Source organism: Phyllostomus discolor, chromosome 7 (genome assembly GCF_004126475.2).
Source record: "Phyllostomus discolor isolate MPI-MPIP mPhyDis1 chromosome 7, mPhyDis1.pri.v3, whole genome shotgun sequence".
Lineage (NCBI taxonomy): Eukaryota > Metazoa > Chordata > Mammalia > Chiroptera > Phyllostomidae > Phyllostomus > Phyllostomus discolor.
This window is the reverse complement of record NC_040909.2, coordinates 107,202,815-107,221,766: the sequence shown is the minus strand read 5'-3', so window position 1 is coordinate 107,221,766 and position 18,952 is coordinate 107,202,815. Positions and strand designations below refer to the sequence as shown.

Here is an 18,952-nt window from a genome sequence, read left to right as displayed (position 1 = left end):
TTCTATCTCTCATTTGTTTAGTTTGTTTTTCAGATTCAACTGTTGATAGGTATTTATTGCCATTTTATTGCTCATAATTTTTATCTTTTTGTTAAATAAGTCCCTTTAACATTTCATATAATGGTTTGGTGATGATGAACTCTTTTAGTTTTTTCTTGTCTGGGAAGCTCTTTATCTGCCCTTCAATTTTAAATGGTATCTTTGCTACAAAGAGCAATCTTGGCTGTAGGTCCCTGATTTCATAACTTTGAATATTTGTTGCCAATCCCTTCTAGTCTGCAGTTTTTGAGAAGTCAACTGACAATCTAATGGGAACTCCCCTGTAGGTAACTAATTGCTTTTCTCCCACTGCTTTTAAGATTCTCTCCTTATCTTTAACCTTTGGCATCTTAATTATGACGTGTCTTGATCCTTTGTATCTTTATGATGTATCTTTAACCTTTGGCATCTTAATTATGATGTGTCTTGATACAGGGCTCTTTGAATCCATCTTGTTTGGGACTCTCAGTTCTTCCTGGACTTGCATGTCTATTTCCTTCACCAAATTAGGGTTTTCTTTCACTATTTTTTCAAATAGACTTCCAGTTTCTTGCTCTTTCTCTTCTTCTTCTAGGACCCTTATGACACAAATGTTGGAATGCTTGAAGTCCCAGAGGCTGCTTACACTATCCTCGGGGGTTTTGGGATTCTTTATTTTTCTTCCTGTTGTTCTGGTTTGTTGTTTTTTTGCTTCCTTATGTCCCAAATCATTGATATAATTCTTGGCTTCATCCACTCTGCAGTTGTTTCCCTGTAAATTGTTCTTTATTTTAAGTAGTGTATTTTTATTTCTGACTGGATCTTTTTATGTTGTTGAGGTCCTCACTAAGTTCCTTGAGCATCCTTATAACCAGTATTTTGAACTCTCCATCTGATAGATGTTTTATCTTCATTTTGTTTAGTTCTTTTTCCTTGAGCATCCTTATAACCAGTATTTTGAACTCTCCATCTGATAGATTGCTTATCTTCATTTTGTTTAGTTCTTTTTCTGGAGTTTTGATCTGTTCTTTTCATTTGGCCCATGTTTCTTTGTCTCCTCATTTTGGCAGCCTCCCTGTGTTTGTTTCTATGTATTAGGTAGAACTGCTATGACTCCCTGTCTTGATAGCATGGCCTAATGTAGTAGGTGTCCTGTAGAGTCCAGTGGCACAGCCTCTCCTATCATCCAAGCTGGGTACTTGAGGGGCACCCTTCTTGTGGGCTGAATATACCCTCATCCTGTAGCTGAGCTTTGATCACTGTTGGCTGGTCAATGGGAGGAATTTACCCAGGCCAGTCAGCTGCAAGGACTGGCTGTGACCACTGACCTCCAACCTCTGCCCTCTGTGGAGGATTGGCTGTGCAGGGGCAGGGTGGTGGTGCTCTGATGTGGTCTGGAGCTCTTCCATAGGCCTTTCCAGATTACCAAACTATTTCAGGTCTTATGTTCTTGTGTTCTATTGATTTTTTATTAGTGCTTCTGGTTGTCTGGTTGTTAGAAAAATCCCTCCTATCCCCAAGATGTCCATATCCTAATCTCCAGAATTTGTGAATATATTACAACATAAAAAGGAACTTTGCAGGTATGCTTAAAGATCTTGATAGGAAGATTATATGGTAGGTCCAAATGCAATCACAGGAGTCCTTGTAAGTGAAGAAGGGAGGCAGGAGAGTCAGAGTTAGAAAGAAATTTGAAGCTCTGGCTAGGGTGCTCAGTTGGTTACAGCATAGTCCCAAAACCCCAAAGTTGTGGGTTCAATCCTCAGTCAGGGCACATACAAGAAGCAACCAATGAATGCATAAATAAGTGGAACAACTTGATGCCTCTCTCTCTCTCTCTCTCTCTCCCCCCCACCACTTCCTCTCCCTAAAATCAGTCCATAAATAAAAAGAAATTTGAAGATGCTATGCTGCTGGCCTTGAAGAAATAGAAAGGGGCCAAGAGCCGAGGAATGGAGTTGGCCTCCAGAAGCTGGAAAAGGCAAGAAAGTAGTCTCCCTGCCTTACAGCCTCTGGATGGACACAGCCCTGCTGCCAACTTTGTTTTTAGCCCAGTGAGACCATTTCAGACTTATGATATCCAGAACTATAAGATAATAAATGTGTGTTGTTTTAAGCCACTAAATTGTGGTAATTTTTAACAGCAGCCATAAAAAACTAATACTAATACTGTACTTATGGCACTTGTATTTATCTGTTGTTCTGTCTTTTCTCTTCAACCATAAGCTCCATCAAGGTAGAGGCCTCTGCGTCCCAAGCATCTAGTATCGTACCCAGCATTTGCAAGCACTGGATAAATATGTGCAAACTGATTATGCTCCATAGAAGCAAGCAGTAATGGCATCATGAGATCTCACCCAGAAGCTCTTCATTATAATAGATGATAACCTGAACCAGAATGTCCATTCATTAATTCCTTCAAACATCTACTATTATGGTCCTGGTGCAGTGCTAGACAATTGAGATAAAAGCGGGATCAAAACATACCCGGTTTCCGCCTAAATGTTGATGAGTATTTATAAGTGGTGCCACCAGCTACTCAGGAGCTTCCTTTTCTGTCACATGATTGTATCCAAGTGTCCAAAGCGATTGAGTGGGGGTGGGGGGATAAACTAATTCTTTGATGAAAAATCTTGTTTATCTTTGCTGTCATTTGTCAAAACAAAACAATAGATTTGTAAGTGGAAGATGTATATAAGAAAGTTGTCTATAAGTTTACATAGTTATTAGAAAGTTGTCTGAGTAAGCAGTTCAAAACGTTGACCCCCATATGTAACTTCTACCCTTCTTTTCCAAAGGAAAGGAGCACGTACAAGTTAAGGGTAATGAGACTGGTAGAAACCAGACCCAGTAACAGGCTTGTCTAGAGCGCTCTCAGTCAGCTCAAGACTTTGTGTGATTGTTTTTCTCTTTTTGCTTTCATCACATAAAAGAAAAAATATAAGAGATGTACACTGCAGAAGTAATACCAAAACAGTATTAAAAAGTACCAATATATGTAAACAAAATAGAGGTAAAATGCACACGTGTATACAAATTTATAGCTGTGGAAAAACACCTCTTGTAATCTTGTTTAATATGGAAGCCTCACTCACACTGAAACAAACTCTAAGGGACCCTAAGAAAGTGGGCTATGTGGTCTTTGAGACCATACTGCCTTTGGTGAAAGTTTAAAGTTGCCACATTAAAATATATGTATAACATATAGCATTAAAACATACAGTGTAGTATATCATAGATGATGTAATGTGTATCATGGTATAAAGGAAAATGTCACAGACTCCCATTTGGAGAGATTGTATTTATGTGCAAGAGGCACTACATGCTCTGGGTAATGGTTTGCTTTCTAAAAAGCTTTTATGTAAATGTGTGTTGCATTCAGATGAAGGAAGGGGATTCCATAATCATGGATAATCAGCTCTTTTTGTTATTTCCTGAGATGTGACCTGTTTTATGACTCTGTCCCTGGGAGATGGATGAAAGTATATTTCTATCTTTAGCATTCAGTTCCCAAACCTGAACTGAAGAAACTCAGCACTACACATAGAGCAGTACACCTTATCATCTGAACTGTGCAGCGCTCTGATGCCTAAGGGGAAGGACAACGCACTCAGCAGTGGTGCAGGTAGTGAGCAGCGGGGAGAGGGAGCAGTACTCTGGGCTCGCAGTCCTGAGCTCACCGCCTGGAGGAAAGCATTCTAAAGAGCTTAGTGTGCCCTCTACCGCCATCTGCTGTCACTGTGGCTTCCATCAAATGCAGAGCAAAGACGTCTTCAGGTCCTCAAGATAATTAAAGTAGTCCACTTGAAAGTCACAGCTTAAGATGAAACACCTCACTTTATATAATAAATGTACTATGAAAGTCATTTGCTCCATCCACATCCTTATCAACAGTTGGTATTCTATGTTTCTAATTTGTGAGGCTGTGTAGTGAGTGGCATCTTGCATATCTTTATTTTGCATTCTCATGACTAAGGCTGAGCACTTACACGTGCTTATGGGTCACTCAGAAACCCTTTTATCTTTTGAGACATGTGTCTTCAGTCCTTTGCCCATTTTCCTACTAGGCTGTCTTCTCCTTACTGATTTGACTAATTCATTATTGTGGATGGAAGTTATTTGTCAGGTAGATGTTTTTAAATACTTTTTCTCATATTGAGGTTTGCCTTTCATTCTTTTAAAGGTGTATTTTGATTAATAGAGTTCCTAATTTCAATGTAAACAGAAAACTTATATTTAATATGAATACACATACATGTACATTTAATTTAGAATGTAAACTTCAACTTACCAATCTTTTCCTTTAGGGCTGGTCTTTTTCGGTCTTATTTAAGAAATCTTGGCCAATACAATAGTCATAAATATATTCTCCTACGTAATCTTATAGAAGCTGTACCACTTAACCTTTCACATTTGTATCTTCCGTCTGCCTGGAATTGATTTTTGTGTGCTACTGGGGTAGAGGTTCTTCCACTGTGACACTCAATGGACCATTGAAACCCCACCCTTTCCTCACTGCTTTGCATGTCACCCTTGTCTCAGACCTGTGGGTGTTTCTAGACTCAATTCCAGGGGTCACTGTTCATGCTTGAGCCATAGCCGTGTATTTTTTTTGTAATAGTAATTATACTATAAGAAAAGCTGTTTTTTAAGCCCACAGATTACTTTGTGTTGGGCTGTTTGTGTATCGCTCTCCTAGCACTCCCAGCAATGCCTTAGTGCAGGCTCTGGAGAAACTAACATGGGTCTCTCTTAGAATTAAGAATGAATGGAACTTCCTGCTATTACTACTACCACCACTACTGCTACTACACTAACACATAGCATTTACTATGTGCCAGGCACTCTTCTAAGCACTGGATACCCATGAACTCATTTAATCTTCCCAATAACTCTGTTACGGTAGGTATTATTATTCCCTTTTACAGATGAGGAAATTCAGTCACAGGGAGGTAAGTGACTTGCTCCAAACCATCTCGCTAGTAAGTGGTGAAGCTCATACTTGAAAGCAGGCAGTCTGGTCCAGATTCTGTGCTCTCAGCCAGTCCCCTTTGCGGCCTCTCTTACAGGCAGTGCAGCCAGCCAATGGGCGGGAGCCGAGAACACACCAGTCTCCAAGATCACGGGCCATCAATCATTGCAGCAAAATTTCTCCCACTCCACTCATTCACTTACTCTTTGGGGTGCTGAAGTTTTTGTTGTTTTTTTTTTTAAGGTAGACCAGTGAGCTTAGCTTAGTTAAACTCTCCATATACCATGGCTTGATGTAAAAACCTTTATTGATATAGTTCTTTTTCTTTCCAACCCCATCTTTGTCCAACCCCCCCGAGAATACTGTTGTTTTTTATTTGGTCAGTTGGTGGGGCCACAAGAGGAGACAAAGTTTATTACACCCACAGATGCTGGCAACAGGAGGCATGCCATGCCACACAGGCACCCACGCCACAGAGCCACCTGGAGAAGCACCAGTGCTGGTCAGGAAGCAGAGGGACAGGAGTGAGGGGAGGCCACAGCGTTAGTTTCTGCATTTCCGCAGAGAAGGTAAGGTGGGTCCGAGGTGACCAGTTTAGAATGGACTATCTTGAATAATTACAGCAGGCTCTGAGCTGTAGGAGTGGTCCTGATTGCCGGGTACCTGGTCCTGGGATGATAACGGCAGAGGAATGCTGCCTCCTGCATGCATGGGCCAGCGAGAGCAGGTATGGATCTGGATGGGTTAGTTTGCACCAAAAATGTGTTAGGCTTTTTGGTAACTCTAAAAACTGTCTAGTCTCAGGAAGGCAGTGTGAAAACAATTTTAAGATGTGAAAACATCATCATATATAAAAAAATTTTAAAAAACCATAAATACAGGGATGGGCAAAAGTAGGTTTACAGTTCGCATGGAAAGACAATAAAAATATAAAGTACTAAATAGATAATAAACTGTAAGGCTATTTTTGCCCACCCTGTGCATGTATTCTGTGCGCAGGCTACCTGAAGCGCACAGCTAGCACGTGTTTCCCCTCAGAGCCTGTTCCTTGCTTTGATCACTCTTTAAATCTTAGCTCAAATACCACCTGTCACAGGCCAAAGCCCTGATGACCACAGATGCAGTTAGCTTTCAACATCTCACACCCTGGTGGTTGTAGCACTTTTCAGGTTGCTGTTATTATTGGTTAGCATACCTGTTTCCTCTATGAATTGTAAGAACCTTCTAAGTAACTGGGGAGTGGGAAGAGGTAGGAATATTGCTTGAATGAATAAGCACATCAAACTCTCCGTTCTGAAGAAAATATTCCTTTCTCTTCCCTCTTCTTTCTAAGCTGCACCATGAACCACATCTACAGCGTGGCGTGCAGACAGCTCCTTCATGCCTCCTTTTACCCACGGCTGCGACTTCTGCTGCCAGGGCCCCTTGCTGGAGAGGCTGCAGTGGATAAAAGGCTCGGATATTACAACAGTAATCTGAGTTTTAGTATCATAAAATTAATTTATGAGCAAAATACAAGTATAGTTGGGGGCAGAAATTTTAAATTGAAAATTATAATTATTCCAGTGTCCAAAGTTTACTCACTATTATATGTCTGCCTAATGAAGTGGTAAGCAAGGGCTATTTCCATTGTAAAGATGCAGAATAAAGCTCAAAGATGCCAATGACTTTGTTTAAGGTTCCAGAGCTAGAAAGTAACAGGCGTAAAATTCTAATTTGAATCCAGGGCTTCTGTTACTGAATCTGGAGCATTTTCCAGCAAGCCACGCTGCTCGACTTACACCTATTTTCTTTCAGCTTTTATCCATCAACATTTACAGACAACAAAAAGAATGTGTTTCAGGTTTACAAGCACTAAGTTAATGTTCATTTTGAATGCTTTTCAATCTAGGTAACCAGTACAGCCTTCTCCAAAGGCAGGTTGTTAAGAAAGCAGAATACAAGTAAACAAATATAAACATCTCTTAACAGAGGGACTGAGTGAAGAATTATTTTAGGAGCCTGTGCTTCTAGGGAGGACACGAAGCACACAGCAGCTTGTAAACAACTTGCAGGTGAATCTAGAGGATGTTTCATTATGAAATGACGAAGAGATTTATCAAATGGTTCTAACTAATCAGTAAAATTGGGAACACAAGATAAAAAAAGTACAATGAGTTGGTGGTACAGAAATAGACAAGAGATTAAAACTCTGTGGAAAATTAGTCAAGTGATCACAAAATTTAAATTATAGCAATGTGAACAAAGGAGTCAACAGCATATGAACACAATTTTCTGTATCTAACCAAATAAAATACTGTAAAAAAATAGTGTAGAATGATTTTTAAATGTCTTTTCTCTGTTTTATCAGCAGGTGAGTCAACTGATCCTATTGTTTTTGAAATGTCCACTTAAAAAAACAGTCACACTAATATGAACTTCTTATATGTGGAATAAAAGCTGAATATCTTTCATATGCTTCTGTGCAGGTGGTTTTTAAAAAAATCCAGGCTAGTATATTATGTCTGCAACTTTTATAAAGGGATTCCTACAATGCGACCTTTCAGAAACTAGAGTTTCAAATAGTCGACTTATTAGCCCTCCCTTCTTCTCCTCAGCAATTCTCAAGATTCAGGGAAATGTGTAAGATTCACCTTCAGCAGTGGCTGGGGACGGCTGCCCCAGTATGCTGCACTTATTTGTGAATGCTATTCATGAAACACAAATTAACCAAACAGGAAACAGAAACACCAAATGTTTTATTCTATATTTTAAATTAAAAAATATAAACAATATTTACATAACATTAAAGTATTTACATACTATTACTATAGAAGACAGTAAGAAATGCTGGTTTGGGGGTTAATGATCATTATACTTGAAATGTTGATATGAGGTGCCTTTCAAGTACAGAATATATAATAAAAAGGATTATTAAAGAGCATCAGGTAAAAAAATCACATAGTAAAAAATTATTAGCTGCATGGCTCAGAATTTACATTAAGTATATTTTGGGTCCTAATATTTTTCCCTTAACCTAAAAAAATATAAGCCTACTGACTTAGGAAGCCTAAGTTTCCTTTCAATAAATCACCTCATCAACATAACATAATAAATTTATAGTTTGTTATTTACAATCTTTAAACATAATAGAGGAGCAAAACTTTGATAATGCTTTTTAAATGTTAAGTAATTTAAAATGCATAAAAAACTACATTGGTAAAATGTCACACATTGTAGCTAATAAAGGTAGATGACATTTCATGAAGAGTATACTAACCTAATAATATAAGCACACAAAGGAAGGAATATGTACCAAGTCTTGAGATGCCTGTTAATCCAATACTGAATTAGTCTACTGCTAAAGAGGGTGGGCAATTAAGATGAGGCAAGTTGGGTCGGCAATATACAATTTTAAATTTCTAAGTAAACTTTAAAATATTTTTCAGTACTTATTTAACCATAAAATATGTAAAACAAGTAAATACTGAAATGAAAACTAGGCTTAAACTTGGCATCAAATCATCTTTTCAATGTGAAAAATATGCAGGCAAATCCCAGCTTAACAAATAATCTACAGAGACAAATGATGGAGACTGTTTTGATTATCATTAAAGTGTTATGCTGAAAGCAACATTTAGATTTTTTCCCTATTGTCAGTGCTACTTTACAAGGTGGCGAATTAAATATTATACATAATAAAAGAACAGTATTTTCCTTTATATCATATTATATGCTCACAAAACAAGTAATGTATCCACAAATGATAAAAAAAATCTTTCTGGGAGTTAAAAACAAATAAAAATAGAATAATTTGTATTACAAGTTTTAAAAATATATAGCAAACTAACCTGATAATCATGGCCCTTTTTTTTTTGGCCATGATTATATTGAGTCTTTCAGTTATCTATTTAATAAATTAAATCAAAAATCTTTGATCCACCAATGTTTTGGATGCCAAATTCTTCTGTCCTACTATATTACGGATAAATCTAAAAATCTGGGAAAAAATGAAAACAATTCAGAATTATAAAATTACATAAATTGAATATGCAAATCTATTAAAATACCTAAATTAAACTAGCCCTGAGCTAGACCTCCAGCGCCCGCCTTTCCGTTAAGCTGGCATCTGGCGCAGAGCATGACTGGGACTTGAATCGCTGCTCACATCTGGCATCTAGGAGATGAACCACGTAAGTGTCTTCCTACTGGATTCCTTTCACATCTGCCTAAGCAACTTACGCCCTCTACAGACCCCAGTAATTCACTGATCCTGACTGAGAGTGTGGAATGACACTGGCTGAAATGTCATTTGTTTTTGGTAGGGTTCTAAACCTTCACAAGTCCCTAGTGAAAGTCAACATTGTTACTTTGTGCTATAAAAATAACTATCTACTTTCAACACAGTTCTTTTCAAAGAAACCCAGAAAAAATGTAAAGCATTACCTCTTGTTGTAGGTATGTGAGGAAGGCTGCTAAAATAAAATTTTGGCAAGCCAAGTCCACGACACAGAAGAACAGCAGATCATAAATAAGAAGAGTGGCTTCATTTCCATAATACAGAACACTGCTGAAAGAATAAACTTCATCTATTTTAAAAAAAAGCAATTTATAAGATATAAATTAGAAACTTAAAACAGCACAAAAAAAACTTGTTACTATCTATAATACTTTACGGCTTACAAAAAATAAACAAAGGACATTAAAATTTGGTAATTGAAAAGTTTAGTTAAGGAACTCTACTCATAAAACTCAGTTAAAAAAATTTTTTTTATCCTCACTGGAGGACATTTTTTCATTGCTTTTAGACAGAAAGGAAGGGAGTGTGATAAGGGGGGTGGGGTGGGGTGGGGAGATAGAGAGAGGGAAGGAGAGAGGGAGGAAGAAATTTTGATCTGTTGCTGCCACCCGTATGTGCCCTAATCGGGGATCGAACCCATGACCTAGGTACATGCCCTAACAGTGAATCAAACCTACCACATTTCGATGTATGGGATGATGCTCCAACCATGTGAGCCCTAAGCCACACTGGCCAGGGCTAAAATTCAGTTTTAACTTCACACCAACTCCACTGGTAATTGCTAGTAGTATAAGTATACTGTCAATACGTTTCAAAGACCAGTTAATGAATATCTTTTTTTTGTTAATATAGCTCAAGGATAACTTCTCAGAGTTAAGAAAGCAAAACAAAACCATCAAGGACAAGAATGATACACAGTATGCTATAATTTGTATCTCAAATAGTCCTCTAAGGTTCTGCTTTGAAACCTCTTCACACTTTACAAGGAGAGGTTGGTCCTTTTGGGGATGTACACACCCTTTTAAGAGTCTGATGGAAGCTACAGACCCTTCTACCAGGAGGAGGAAAAACAAGGACACACACATTCAGGGAGGCCCAGAGGACCACTGACACTGCCCACGACACCCACTCAGGAGCTCTTTCCTACAAGGGACATGTAGCGTGCTGGTAATGGTCTTTCTTGTTCCGGGTGCTAGTTCCAGGGACAAATTCAGTTTGTGAAAATTCACTGCCCTTTATGCTATATCCTTATAAGACGTGCACTTGTGTGTGTGTGTGTGTTTGTGTGTGCTCTTCCTGGTGATGTTTCACTGCCATTGCTCCAACGATCACCTCATTTGAGGAGACGCCCCAGCTTCCGTGTGCCTTTGCTTCCTTCTAAAACCCATTGTCTTACATTTAATGCCTTACTGGACATCTCTTCCTAAAGGCCTCAAAAATACTTCAAGACACAACATATTCAAAACTAAATTCATCCTCTTCCCCTCACAACCTGGTCCTTTATCTTCACCCCTTGTCTCAGTGAGAGGCACCACCAACCACCTAGTCACACAAGGTGGAAATTGGCGTCATTTTTGACGACCCTCTATCTCCTACCACTTTTTTCCCTGAGACCTCTGGCATTAAATGTAATCTTCCTTCTTTACCGCATTACTACCGCCTTAGTTCATATTCTCATCATCTCCTGATAAAAATCAAGAAGATGATGATGACTGTATTGTTATTGGAAGGAGTAATAACATCACTTTACTGGGTGCCCACTCATACCAGATACTGGTACATACCAGGTTCTTTATACAAGGTAACACGTGTAAAAACCAAAAACCTTTAGAGCTTTGTACTTAATTTCACAGAGAGGGCATTAAAGTTCAGAAAGGGTACATAAAGTTCACAAAAATAGAAGAGTTGGATTTTGAATCTGACACCAGAAGACTAAAAACTACACTGTTCTGTCTTTACCTTAACCTATTCACTGCTCCCAGAATAATTCTTCCAATTTGCGTATCAACTCTGTTTAGGACCTTCTGATGACATCTATGTTCATTAACAGTAGTTTCCAAACTGTTTTCATCATGCATCTTTACCAGAATAAAATGTGAACTTTGCATCCGGAAGGGGCATATTTTTTTAGTTAATTACTACTGTACACATTATACATTTTTAAAAGTATAAATTAAAAATGATGGAATTGCAAATATACATGTAAACATTTTAATATTTTCTTCTCATATCTCCATGGATTAACCTGCATACCTCCTATGGGATGAAAATTTAAAAACTTCTTGGAAACAACTGCTCTGTGGGATAAAGCTAACTTCTCAGGGCTGGGTCTCTGCCCTCTGTATCTTTCACACACTCTCGCTCACCGTGTCCCACTTCATACAAGGCTTCAGCCACAAAGTTCCTAAGTGCACGTTGCCCCTTTCCCGTTCCGCACAAAATGTCTTTGCCTCTCTTCCCTTGACCCTTCTGTCTGACGACAGCCACTCATCTTTAAGACCCAGTTGAAACTTGTCCATGTTGCTTCTCTGGCTTCAACCATGCCTGGTTAGCTTTTCTGCTTTCTGCTCTGTGCCCATTGTAAGCTGTGCCTGCAGACATCTATTCTAGCATCTCTCCCCTCTCCCGGGCACATACCTCCTACCTTGCACAGTCTACTAAACAAGCTGCTGATGGAGAGACCACTGGACTGTGTATGCCAGGACTGGTGCAGATGTGGTACTCAGTGATGCCATGGGTAAGTGACATCTAGGCCAGGACATTGGTTATGCCATTTCCATTCTTACTAAGCCATGTGAGAGCTTATCAGTCACATTAAAGGTGGCACATACATAAATCACCTTTTTAATGGTTGAAAAATCATGTTTAGTCAAATCCTATCACAGCTGCGATTTTTAGGAATTTGGATAAAATGAAAATTAAATGTTAAAAATCAGTCAAGTGTTAATCTTCCAAGTGTTCCATAAGTTTGCTACTGAATGAACATTCCAATAAAATCTGAATTTTACGTGTTTGATTATCTCTTCTATGTGTGCCATTGCTTTTGAAGTTCAGCTTTTTTACTTTCCTATAGAAGAATTATCTTTTACGTATTTGTTTCTTGCTACAAGACATGGTAAAATGGAACAAAGAAAACTATTATAATTCCATGAAACAAAGTTCATTATGTTTCCTCTTTTTTATATAAAATTATAAAATCAAAAGAAAAATCAATAACTACAAGTACTTCTTTTCAAACTTTGAAACCAGTAATCAAGTTCAGCAAAGGCAGTTGAAGGATACCATTGTAAAAGATGCTTTTTTCCATTGGTTCCATGAATTCCATTCCAAGAATTCTTTCAAGAAGCAATTTATCCTTTATAAAGTAGTCCATTTCCTTATGAACCTAGTATAGAAAGCCACAGTCATTTCAAAAACAGCAGTGAAATCAATGTTTCCCAATTTTTTAAAAATCAAAAGAAAACAAAAAAAGAATAGTACACACAAAAAAACCTGTTCTTCAAAAAGACTGAATTTACTCCACTGGACTTTATAACAAGACTTCTCTCAGGAATATTTTAATATTTAAATGCCCTTAGTAGTACTTGGGGCTACACATACAACTAATTTATAATCAGTTTTTCAGGAATATAACCATAGCATAACATATTTCTATAACAAGTAATACAGTAAGGTTTTGGGAACTGGCTAACAAAATTCCAGTACAGACATATTTTGAGGTAATCACCAATATGCTAATGGATATATATAAAATTTCATTTTACTTTTACATAACCTAAATTTATTCTTAAGCCACAGTCCATTAATCTGGACAGCAAAGAAAGTGGGGTGTTTCCTAAGTCCGCCGCCTTGCTTGACTAAAGGAATAACTGACATTCCTGGCTAACTTTAAAAAAAAAAGCAGCTGCATGTTGATTCTAGCTTAAATTATATAAATGCTGACATACATACATGATCGATGAAAGAGCCAAGAAATTTATTCATAGTGTGGTATGCTTTTATACTCTGCTCAAAAGTCGTTGCTGATGAACTCAATAGTCTAGCAGGTCCATTTTTCTAATGGAAAAAAGAGACAAGAATAAATACAAATGTCTTACATTCTTGGCATTTAAATGTTTAAACAACATGAACTATTGGCAAAATATACTATAATTGCATTTTATACAAACCCTGGTTAGCGTCTCATGAATTCTGTCATAGTGCTGTCGCATCTGGCTGGAAATTGCAATCTGAAAAGTCTGACCCTCAGTGTTGGGAACCAAACCTCTCTGGCTACACAAATTTTCCTGAGAAGTTAAAAGATTTAAATTAAGATCAACATTATAAAAATTCCACCTGTTTCAAAAAAATTTCTCTTAATTGGTATCACATATTACAAAATTCAGAAGCCAACTAAAATTTTACTGAAACCATATTTGAAACAAAGAGATTCTAACCTTATCAGGAGGTTTGATATTTCTTATCAAAAGAAATATTCTTTTCTACAAGGCTCCCATTCTCCTCTAGACTCACTTCTGTTTTGTCAAAATCCATCGCAGGTCTCTATCTCATCTCCCTTACTTTGTCCTGGTTTTCAAAAACAGGATGGTTAAATGAACTCAACCATATTAAGTTCATTGTATATTGATACTCTTTGCTTTCTTTATGATTAACTTTATTGCTATTTAATGCATTCAAAGAGTCCAGTCTTAGAATTAACTATTTTTATACATACAAATAGTCCTTTTGTTTTCTAAATTTATTTTTTAATATAACTAATTTTACTTTTATTTTTTAATATTCAATAGATTTTATTTTATTTTATTTACTGTTGTTTAAAAATACTTTTAAAGCACTTCTTGAATCAACTCCAAAATAAGATAGTGATATATGACCCAACAGCTAATGTATGGATCAGATACCCATTTCAGGTCTCCTTGACATGGCCCCAACCACAATAAACATATAAAATTCTCCGCTATCCCACCCCCCTAGCCAAGTCCCATCGATGCTTCAAGGTTAGCTCAAGTCCTCTTGCCTCTATTCTCTTGTCCTTATTTGCCTCCTCTAGAGCTTAATATTCTCCTTCTTTGTCTACAAGTAATCTGCAAGCATAACATTTAGTTTTCTACAGACCAAAAGAAAGCTACATATAGTAAATGTCTCTTTTTTACAAAAAATGTACAGGGTTTTTTCCCCTGATCAAACACATGCTACTGTAGAGGATTTATAAAATACAAAAAGGCATGAAAAAGAAAAGGAAAAAAAACCACCTATAGCCTCAACACCCAGAGGGACAGGAATTTCATTTCCAGTCCTTCGTCTAGATGTGTATATAGATGGCATAAAATTGGGATCATATGGATTTCTTTTTCATCTAACATTATATCCTAAGCAACTCTCCATGTCATCAAATATTCTATAAAACATGATTTTAAATGTTTACCTAAGATTTTATTGTACAGGTAAACCAGGTTATTCAATATTCTCTCATTTTTACATGTTTTTGCCCTTATAACTAACCACTGCGATGAAGATCCTGAACCTAATTAGCTATTCACATTGCTAATTAGTTCCTTCAGTTCGATTCATACAATCAGTGAGTCAAAGATGATAAACTTTTAAAAAGTTGTTGGTATACATCACCAAATACTCCACAAGAGGTTCATGAAAATTTATCCTGAGACCAGTATTTGTACAGATGCCCATTTCACCGTGCCCGTGATGCGATAAGTAATGACTTTTCTTTTTTAAAATAAGTTTGCTAACGTGTAGAGGGCAAAAATGTTATTTTTACATTCATTTCTTTGATTATTTATGAGCTAAACATTTTTAGAGGTTTATCAGTCTCTTCTGTTTTTTATGTATTTTTAAAAATCTTTTTGTAACTTTTCCACTGAGGTTTTAAAGTAGTGTTTGCTTACAGGCTTGCATGACTTTCAAATCTACCCATGTCCTTTATTCATATGATTGTCAGGTGTGTAAATGTTCCATAATAATAAAGTAAAATCAATGAATATTCCCTTTCTGATGCTTTCTATTCTTTATGCTCACAATGTTACCTCCCAACCTGAAATATTCTTTTCTACATTTTTATAGTTTAATATTTTACATTTCACTTTTCAATCTAGGTATGACTTCTAGTAGTTAGCCAACTGATCCAGTTAAGTGTATTAAATAAATCATGTTTGAGAGGTCATTATCATGTGTTAAATTCTGACAAGTCATAGGTGTAATCCATTTATCAATAAATCCTCTTGCACTGTCCTCTTAGGTATTTATTTACTAATTTTATTTCATTTATCCTTCCAACTTTTCTTTCTCTTTTCAAACAAACCCCAGAAAGCATGTCATTTCATTTCTAAATACTTCTGTATGTATTTCTAATAAGGTCTTTTTTTAAAAAAAAATTATTTTTCAATTATGATTTCCATTCAATTTTTATTGGTACTAGTTTCAAGTGTATCTAACAAGGTGCTTAGAAAAGCCATTACACCATTTTGACAACCTAATAAAATTAATCTTCCTTAATATAATTTAATATTTGGTTCATTAAATCTTCCAGATTTTCCCATTTTTTTATAGTTGATTTGTTTGAATTAGAAGCCAGAGTCTTCTCAACACATTGCACTGTATTTCATTGTTTTGTTTTTTAAATTTCTCTTACTATCTAACAGTTCTTCCACCACCTCCACGACTACTCCCTCTTTTATTTTCCTGACTTTGATTTGTTGGAGACACTGGGTCATTTGTCCTGTGAGACACCTTACTTTCTGGATCTGGCTAATGGCTTCCTGTGGTATTATGTAATTTTCCTTTCTATCCCCTGTATTTCTTGTAACCTAGAGTTTAGATCTAGAGACTTGATTATATTCAGGTTCAATTTCCTTAGGCAAGAATATTTCATGGGTGACATGTACTTTGCACTGTGTTGTAACAGGAAGTACATGTCAATTTCCTAATTCTTACCTGTAGTAAGATTGAGCCAGTGTGTTTACATTATGACAACCTGATTCTTCACTATAAAATTCCACCTACTTTCAGTTGATTGTTTTAGCATCCATTGATGATTGTAGCCTATATGATTAATCCATTAGCCACTACAAAATGGTGATTTTTACTTGCAGTCATTTGGAATAACAAAGTCAAGCCTAGCTAAACTGAAATATTAAAACCAAGGATTTACCGAAGGCAGCGGCACATAGAGATAGGTAAGAAGAGTGGAGCTGTGGAAAGGGCTAGCATTTGCACCCAGGTACAGTGGCTGAGAAGCCAAAGGGACAGTGCAGCTGCAAAACTCCCTACCCCAGGAGTGTGGGGTCTCAACCCTACGAGGGGATCCCCAACCCAGAGCAATAAAGACAGGAAGAGGACCCCACAGAGTATCTAGACGTGAAAATCAGGGCATTCAGTACACCTGGCAGGCCCAGATGCCGCATTCTCAGGGACAAGTGCTCCTATTGTTTCAGCACCAGCCTGGGGAGTACACTGCCCAGTCCGAACTGTGGCAAGGCCACTCTGCCATGCTTGGGTCCTGTGGAGGGGTCCACTGGCTGCACCCAGCAGTACCCTCTCGGGCTCTCTTTTTCTGGGGAGGCACTTGGAAGGGACTCAGTGACTAAACTGTGTGGCCTTGGAAAGGGGATTGGTCTCCTCCATCTCAAGTGCACAGCCAGCACACCGCCACACCACCTGTTGAATCACTTAGCTAGCCCTGTTTTCCTAAGTTCAGCTGCGTAGAGGGACCAGAGTGCTATGCAGAGCTGGGACTTTCAGAGTGTGTCCCCTAGGGGAGATTTTGTCTGGGAATCAGATGGGCAGGTGACAGGCTGTGTGGCTACATCATGGAGGGACTGCTCCTATTGTACTGGTGAGCTCAGCCTGTGCTAACATGGGAAGGGGAAGAAGTGCCTGCCCCTCTCCTACAGGCTTGTTGTGGGTACTACCCACAATGGGAGACTGTGTGGATCTACCCAGCCAAGTCCCGGATACCTGCCCTGCTGAGCTCTGTTCTGTGGGGAAAAGGGAGAGTGCCTCAGAGCTGGAATATTCAGAGTGAGTCCCTCAGAAGCTACTGTCTGAGACTGCAGGCTGAGCGGGCATCACTCCCAACCAGAAACTCTTTTGATCTGTCCTCCTGAGCCCAGTGGCTCAGTCCGGCAGACCTTGCTCCTTTAGAGGAGACAGCTAGACGCCCCTTCTTGAGGAATCAGCATTGGAGACTCCGGCAGAGACTGAGTGGTTTAGCTCTGGAGTAGGGGCCACTTTCCCCTCATCGTGTGCTTGACTGTGTGACCCCCAAATAGGGGACCCGCTATCCCCATCCTCCTGACCCCCAACCTACTGAGCTCACAACCAGTAAAAAAGTCTGTGAGTTGTGGCCAGCCTATGCTCACTCTCTAGTCTTTCTTTGGAAGGCTCTGGAGGAAAAGACAAGGCATCCTCAGGGGGAGGTGGAGTAGCTGACCAGTGGTGGCAGACCTCAGGGAACCACGGTCTTTCACAGATCCACCCCCAGCTTTAATCTGAAAAAGGTCAGCCTTATACACAGATTGGTTCCTCTCATGCACACCCGGGCCCAGCAGATGCAGCCACAAATAGTGAACATCATGGTAGCTCTGGAGAGAAAACCTAAGGCTGGCTACACAATACCCAACTGGTGTTGGACCCAGGACCAGCACAACCAGTGGTGGGCTTCAGATCACACCAGAGCTTGACCCAACTAGCCATACAACCACCACACCAAAGGGGGGATTCTCACAGGTACCAGACCCTGCTGGGTACAACCGCACCTTCAAGCAGCCCCTGCATGGTGTTTCGTACATGATGACTGAGCTTTACCCTTATAGTCAGCCAGCTTGAAGAGTTAACTCCACCTGCGAAAGGGCCAACAGCATTCAAAACTCATCTACAATGGGAGGATGCACATAACCTAAAGAAACATTCCTGGAGCATGGAGCTCAGGTGAGTTAGAAGATTGTTCCACTGAGCCCAACAAGACACCTTCATAATAAAACCATGAAAACAAGTTTGGGAGTCACAGCAGAACTACCTGATACATAAAGACAAAATGGGGACACAAAGAAATATGCCCTGAATTGAAGAACAAGCAAAATCCCCAGAAAAAGAATTAAATGAAATGGAAGCAACCAAAATACCAGATGCAGAGTTTAAAACAATGGTTACAAGAACACTCAAGGATATCAGGGGAAGAATGGATGATCTCAGTCAGGACTTAAACAGAGAGATAGTAAACATTAAAAAGGACACAGAAACCATAAAAGACAACCAGTCTGTAATGAAAACTACAATATCTGAAATGAAGAAAAGACTAGGAAGACTCAACAGCAGATTAAATGAAGCAGAGGATCAAGTCAGCAATATAGAGGACAAGATAACAGTAAGCATGCAAGCAGAGCATCAAAAAGAAAACATAATTTTTAAAAAATGAGGAAAGGTCTAAGAGACCTCTGGGATAACATCAAGGATAACAACATCTGCATCATATGGGTACCAGAGGAAGAAGAAAGTGTGCAAGGGATGGAGAACCTGTTTGAAGAAATAATGGCTGAGATCTTCCCTAACTGGTGGAAAAAAGTCATACAAGTTCTGGAACACAGAGAGTCCCGATGAAGATAAACCCAAAGAGGCCTATACCAAGACGTCATAATTAAAATGGCAAAGGGTAAAGTCAAAGAGAGGAT

General features: G+C 38.5%; 1 protein-coding gene across 2 annotated transcripts in view; it reads right to left on the bottom strand.

Moving 5' to 3' along the window:
- Positions 1-7,708: 7,708 nt before the first annotated feature.
- Positions 7,709-18,952, bottom strand: part of TMEM67 (transmembrane protein 67) — a 53,031-nt gene continuing 41,787 nt past the window's right edge. The window contains exons 24-28 of one of the 2 annotated variants that reach the window (XM_028533976.2): positions 13,439-13,555; positions 13,221-13,325; positions 12,552-12,654; positions 9,416-9,558; positions 7,709-8,969 (exon numbers count right to left, since the gene is read on the bottom strand). In XM_028533976.2, coding sequence (XP_028389777.1) covers positions 8,889-8,969; positions 9,416-9,558; positions 12,552-12,654; positions 13,221-13,325; positions 13,439-13,555 — 549 coding nt within the window. In that variant the 3' untranslated portion in view covers positions 7,709-8,888. The remainder of the gene's footprint in view (positions 8,970-9,415; positions 9,559-12,551; positions 12,655-13,220; positions 13,326-13,438; positions 13,556-18,952) is intronic. The other variant, XM_036031249.1, reaches the window with a different exon arrangement.